The 6,773-nt window shown below is 40.1% G+C and overlaps 2 protein-coding genes across 3 annotated transcripts in view; both read left to right on the forward strand.

Annotated features, from left to right (window-relative positions):
- Window positions 1–7: 7 nt before the first annotated feature.
- On the forward strand, window positions 8–4,001 carry LOC138052067 (ribokinase-like). 2 transcript variants are annotated; one of them, XM_068898429.1, is made up of 4 exons: window positions 56–514; window positions 2,272–2,691; window positions 3,339–3,360; window positions 3,615–3,796. In XM_068898429.1, exons 1-4 carry the CDS (start codon window positions 196–198, stop codon window positions 3,658–3,660), a joined length of 807 nt encoding a protein of 268 aa, XP_068754530.1. In that variant the 5' UTR covers window positions 56–195; the 3' UTR covers window positions 3,661–3,796. The 2 variants fall into 2 exon arrangements, with proteins under 2 accessions (XP_068754529.1, XP_068754530.1); XM_068898428.1 differs by lacking the exon at window positions 3,339–3,360 and having other exon boundaries at window positions 8–514; window positions 3,615–4,001.
- Window positions 4,002–6,380: 2,379 nt separating this feature from the next.
- The window catches only part of LOC138053879 (uncharacterized), an 831-nt gene continuing 438 nt past the window's right edge, over window positions 6,381–6,773 (forward strand). Inside the window, exon 1 of the mRNA XM_068900416.1 lies at window positions 6,381–6,773. This exon is cut by the window's right edge and continues 438 nt beyond it. Coding sequence (XP_068756517.1) covers window positions 6,381–6,773 — 393 coding nt within the window.

Genomic DNA, 6,773 nt, shown 5'->3' on the forward strand with positions numbered 1-6,773 from the left:
CCTCATCATTCACAGCTAATTTTATTTCCGAAGAAAATTATTACAAACTCATTATTATTCAGAGTTAAAGATCTTTCATGTTTTAAAGTGCTAGCAAACTTGATTCTTTACATCTTTATCCTAGTGGAAAAATGTGCTCATAGGAGGTGTCCTGTTAGGTAAATCTATTTTGCTGCTACAGTACGCTTTTAAAGTATGACGGACCAGTGCGATGTTGATGAATATGTTGATGTTGTTGTCATCGGTTCTTGCTTTGTTGACATGATAAGTTATGTCCCTCGGCTGCCAAAGTCCGGCGAGACAATCAAGGGAACTAAATTTCAATTAGACTTCGGTGGCAAAGCAGCGAACCAGTGTGTCATGGCGCAAAAGCTTGGAGCAAAGACTATAATGATCGCTAAACTTGGAGACGATCAGTTCGGAATAGATACCATACAGAACTTTAAAAGGTTTGGAGTAAATACCAAGTTTATTTCGATGACCGATGAAGCAGACACAGGTGTCACTAATATAGGTACGACAGTTATTTTACCAGTTGATGATTAGTAGGAAATGTTTCTAATGCACCAGTCATTTGAAACCCCCGTACTTCCCCCATTCGGGCTTAAGCAGGGCATTCACTTTTTATGCAAGTGAAAGTGAGTGAAGTCCCCGGTTCCCCGGGACAAAAGTGAGTGATGCATTCCCCCGCCCCTACTGTTCAACACAATTGGTACTCCCTTTGTGAAACAACTTATCATTGCCAAGCGTAATTATAACACACTGGTTAAAATTAAGACACTGTTGGCAGCCATGAAATAAACAGATTGATCTTTCAGCAGCCAGCAAATAACTTGCAAAGGCTCCTCAATGCACAATGAGTATGTCAAAATATCTTTATTGTAGTAGTTTCATTGATACTTCTAGATAAATCGACAATGATTCAACGGGCAACTATCACCGTAGTGTCAATCACACCAATAATAGCAAGAATTGAAATTGTTTCAACTGATTCAGCTAATTCATTTTGATTATTGCATACAATGTGATCCGCCTCACTATAAAAGTTAATTGATTCGACTGATCAAAAGGTGCAGAACCCTAACACAATTCACGTGCGCTAACCGTCGATCAGTCATCATAAAATCAAAGGAGAAAATGATTCCTGTCCAGATTTACGTTCCACAATAACAAATAAAGAATATTTGCAAGACAGTGATGCCAAATACTGACCATTATTTAGAGTAATGGCTAACAGGCTTTGCGAAATGTGAAAAAAATTAACCAGAATCCATGATCGAGTTTGTCAAGAAAGCGACAATAATACGTGCAAAATTACTATGAGGCGCGAAAATGAAGACCGCTGACCAAGGAGTGACTGCCCCGCTTAATTCCCCCGGTAGGGGATGTGAAGACCGTGACTTCCAGCGAATTCCCCGCCTACCGGGGAACCAAAATGGAGTGTATATGAGGTGAAAGTCCCCACAATCCCCCGTCAAGGCCCGAATGGGGGGTGCGGGGATTTCAAATGACTGGTGCATAACCGCCTTTATAGACCTTTATAGCTTCCCCTCTCCTCTAACGCAAGCTTGTACACTGTATGTGGGGACCATCAGGGCTTGCCAGCACTGCTGTGCCAGCGACCCAATGGGCCTTATTCGCGCGGCGGCCATATTGGCCATAGACAATATATTTCGTACTCTGAGCCTCAACATGGCCGCTGTGTGATTCAAAGCCCATTTTTTACAGTACTTTTCAGGTTCCCCCTCAAGAGTCCCTCAACGATGAAAATGTGTACCTTCTTCGTTCTGTCATCTCCTATTCCACTAAATAGCTCTGAGGAGACAGATAGGCCACCACTTTTCGTGGATGTTGATCACAAAACTCAGTTGTTATGCCCGCAAAATATACAGTACTCTTGCAGTTAAACGGTCACATACGTAAAATAAATTAGGTTAACTGTTAAAAATCCATATATTTAGTTGTTTTCATTATTGTAGTGTATAAAATCAATGTAAATCTTCAATCTAGTCCAAGGCCTGTATTCAGTAGGTTTTCATATTATCTGGAAAAAGTTTCACTCGATCATGACAAACAAACACTCTTGTGCCAATACTCAGTTTCTCTTTATGGGGTGAGATGTTGGCTACACTGTTACTTACTCTAGATTGGATCTCAACACACTGACGCTTGAAGGGGAAGTGAAGGAGTGATCTAAGTTTTGTAAGGTGAAATTTATCCTACTCTGGTGGAGGATTTCTGTGACAAGTGAACTGTCTTCCTTTCTTGCAGCAGTTAACAAATCTGGTGAACCAGCCTTCATAAGCCTTGCAGGAGCAAACAGGCACTTCACTTTAGACGATGTCAAAGCTGCAGAACAACTTATTAAGTCTTGTCCAGTCATGGTCTGTGATAAGGGCATTCCTCTGCAGATTGCTGCTGCTGCATTACAGTATGGAAAAGAATTAGGCAGCAGGACTATATTTAACCCCTCACCCAAATTAGAATCTTTGTCTCAGGATGTTTATGTGAATTGTGATGTTCTGGTTCTTAACAAGGACGAAGGTGAAAGCTTGACACACATCTCAGCCAATGACATTGAAGAAACAAAACAAGTCTTATGTAAACTGCACAAATGGGGTGTGAAACAGATTGTTCTGACACTTGGTGCAGAGGGGGCTATATCCTCTGAAATAATGTCACAACACCAACGTGAGTGCTGTAAACGTACATTGAAATGACCTCTTGAAAGTCCCCAAAAATTAGTGACCTCTCTCCTCCTGAAATAACGTATTTACTCCACAGATCTATAAGAATGCAGGCCCAGCTCTTTAGACACAAAATACTTAATTACCGGTAAATAACAACCAAGGTTTCAAATTTCCTCCTCAAAAAAGCCTAACAACATAAATTCGGAATAAAAACGAGAGTGAAAATCGAAATTTTCAATAGTAAGAATAGTTTGGGATCTTTTTATAATCACTTAAGATAAGCTGCCATTAATCTAGGGTTATCTTTATCTAGCTTTAAACAACTGGGCCCATAGGTTAGTACACCCTTCTCCCAATGGAGGCCACAAATTTGTCTGTAGAAAAAGAAATAGTATCGTTATTTATTTAAATTTCAACGCAAAGGCTCATTTCAAAGGTTATTAAAATTCCACAGAGTTGAAGCTGTAAGTGTCTGTAAATGTCATGGTTTTCAACTTGTGTTTTCTTGCCCAATGCAACCCCTGATATGATGAACTTTTGAATGGTACCCTGAACATTAAGGTACCTTTTCTCATGCTATTTTATACTTACAAATTAAGTTTATCCAATTTGTCACCACCATTTTGGAAAAAAAATTCTATTTTATAGGTGACAAAAGCATGTGCTTTAGGTAAGTCTTGTTAACTCTTGAAATCAACTTGTTTGCAGTACAGTACTCCCATAAGAGTAAATTGTGCATGTAAATTGGACAGTGAAACACTTAAATCAACTGTGCAATCCTGTGAGTTAGTTTGACTCAAAAGCAACCTTTCTTTAAGAGACAAGCACTGCAATATACTTATGGTCAAGGACTGGAATGTTAGTAGTCAAATTTTTTTGCCCAATGTACTTAATAAGATAAATGTTTTCTCATTTACTTTAAAGGGCCATTAATGATGTACATAAAGACACCAAAAGTGGATGCAGTTGACACAACTGGGGCTGGTGATGCTTTGACAGGGGCACTTGCATTCTTCATGTCATGTTACCCGCAACTATCTCTCGCAGAAATGGTCTTTAGAGCTGTGAATATTGCGACCTTAACAGTGACAATGCATGGTGTTCAGACTAGTTATCCCAAAAGAGAAGAATTGGATGATTGGTTGTTTGACAGTGATAAAAAGACACATGAACAATTAGGTATTAAACTCTTAAGTGATGATAATTTGCTTTATAAATAACACTGGGTCTTATTTTAGTGTATTAATCTTGGAGGGGTTTAAAGCAAATCTGATAAAAATAAATGAATGAATAAAAAGTTAAATTAAACTACCTGTTGTTGCTGTGACCAATCAAAACAGTTGCAGAAAACTAAGTGCATCAATTGTACTGAGCTTGAGGAAAATGCTTGCATCCCACACTAAACAAGGAAAATTGGTGTGGCTGCCTGGTTTGATTATTATCAGGTGATAATGGTCGATGACTGCCTTTTCTGGGTTCTTGCGATTGTCATGTTTTAGTATTACCCAGGCTACTGCTTCAGGGGAAAAAAATCGTTTATTTATTTATTTATTTATTTATTTATTTATCATGTGCAGAGGGGGGAGTTGTTGCTTTGTTAATAGGGAACTTAAGCAGCAAACGTTTTAGGGGCGACTGGGGCATCTACAAACGAGCTAGCCTGGGTAATAGACCTTATTCATAAATAAATGAAGGGGGTAGTTTCTAAAGAAACTGTGGTGCTGCGTCGGTGGGGAAGTAGTATACAAAAATTTGGTTTTATCAACGGAGTTGATAATGTAAATTGACCACCATAGAGAGATTCTAAAAGCTTTTAGAATCTCTGTACGGTGGCCAATTTACATTATCAACTCTGTTGATAAAACCAAATTTTTGTACACTTATTTAGAAATGGCAACTGAGTAATTATTCACCATTATTCTTTTGTCTTTATGCTAATCATCATCACTAGCCACGATAGCATGAGCAAAATTCAGAAGACTTTTTGTGCCATAATGAGGCTGGCGAGGATGGTTAGCACAAAGTTAAAGTCGTTAAAGAGAATAATTTCTTGGCCACCATTTATGAATACGGTCTATAGGGCACCGTCGCTCTCGGTAAACTCCAAAATTAAGGTGTTTTTGCGACGGCTTCCCTTTTGAAACCTTTCTCAAAAGCTTAAGAAAACCTCTGTCATTTTTTTTTTTCGCGAAACAAGAGAGATGCTGTACTACCACAGGCAGCCCAAGCTTGCTCGGGGCATGATTTATAGACTTTGTATGGGATAATATACTTTGAGCTCATAAATGCTAAAATAAGCTGTAAATGTAGAAATAACCTTCAGTTACCTCTACGTACAGTTGTCCTCGTCTTTTCTGTGCAATCGGAGGGCAAACTGTGTCCGTTTTAAACAGGTTTGTGTCTTACGAATTTTAGCGATGTCGTTTTAGTCGTCCTTTCCCCAACCATTTCCCCTCATCTGAAAAATTCGTAAGCCACAAACCCGTCTAAAGCGGACACAGTTTGCCCTCCGATTGCACAGAAAAGACGAGTTCAACTGTACGTGGAGGTAAGTGAAGTTTATTTCTACATTTACAGCTTATTTTAGCATTTATAATAGCCTGCGTAGCAAGCGTTCCTGTTGGACAGAAGAGCTCCGAAACGATTTTCCGCAAACTGGCCGCGCGAAAGTTGGGGCTAGAGACTGACTCTTGCCCCAGCTTTCGCGCGGCCAGTTTGCGAAAAATTGTTTCGGAGCTCTTCTGTCCAACAGGAACGCTTGCTACGCAGGCTACATTTATAAGCTCAAAGTATATTTTCCCATACAAAAACTATAAATCATACACCGACCTTGGTCTGCCTGTGGGATTAAAAGCGTATAATGGTAAAATAACTTGTGATGAGGAGTTCTTGGTCTTGTGGGAGAGCTGCCGTTCCAAGAACCCAAGATTTGATCTTGAAAACATCGACGAAGCCGAATGTTTTAAATTATTGTCTTAAATCATTTGAGGACTTCAGGCATGATTTCATCGGTTTTATTGCGACTGACCCATTTGCTAACGTTACGCTGTCGGATGTCGAGGAGGCAGCACCAGAAAGTTCACTTATTGAGCTTAAGGACGATGACATTGAAGTTGATTGAGAATTATGATACCTAAAGAGACTTCTGTGAAGACCGAACAATGAGTTGTTAGTCCTGGGCATACGTAAACCGAACAATGAACAGTTACAATTTATGTGCTTTAATATTTGTCATGTTTTGTTACAAAATAATTTTTACTTACTGTGACTTTTACTTACGTGTGATGCGCAACTCTCCGTTGACTGCTAGGCTTACAAAGCATTTATAAGTCCCAGTAAGTCTAATCGCCTCTCACACTCAAGCCAGCTCCACCTCCGTCACTAGGACAGGTGCACCCTGGGGATCCCGGTCTTGCGACTGGGTGAGCAAACGGAGCACTGGCACCAGGCTGTGAAGTAGCCTCTTCCAGGCTGAAGATTGTTCAAAAGGCTTCTGCTGTTTTTGATATCTTTTAATACTGAGCTTCTTATAACCTTCATTGATTAATGGATAACTTGGAACCAAAACCAATGATGTTCCGATAGGGAACAATCAATGTCCGCACCTGCAAGTGTGAGAGTAAGTTAGCAGACTGTGTGACACAATTCGAGAACTTATAGCAAGATACAATATGTATGCAGGAGACCCGGATGAGTGGCGAGGGCAAGATACTTTTCGATGACCCTGTGCTGAACGGTTGGCATGTTGTATACAATGGCACGAGTATAGCACGTGCAGGAGTAGCCATCGTCATGGCACCACATATCCTACTCATGGATATTGAGCATATAATGGAAGGCAGGATGACTATGGTCAGAGTTAAGGCGAATGGGATGAAGCTGGTGATATACTCCTGCTATTGTCCTATTGAAGAACATAGTACTTCCTCGAAGGAAATCTTTTACCGCTCACTACACAGAGCCATTCAGAAGACGAGGACGGAACATCCTTCGTATAAGATCATTGCAGCTGGAGATTTCAATGCAACCATTGGCCAGGACTGTAACCACGAGACATGGAGAGGAGTCGGTCCCTACCACGAC

The sequence above is a fragment of the Montipora capricornis genome, chromosome 6, assembly GCF_036669925.1.
Source record: "Montipora capricornis isolate CH-2021 chromosome 6, ASM3666992v2, whole genome shotgun sequence".
NCBI classification, from domain to species: Eukaryota; Metazoa; Cnidaria; class Anthozoa; order Scleractinia; family Acroporidae; genus Montipora; species Montipora capricornis.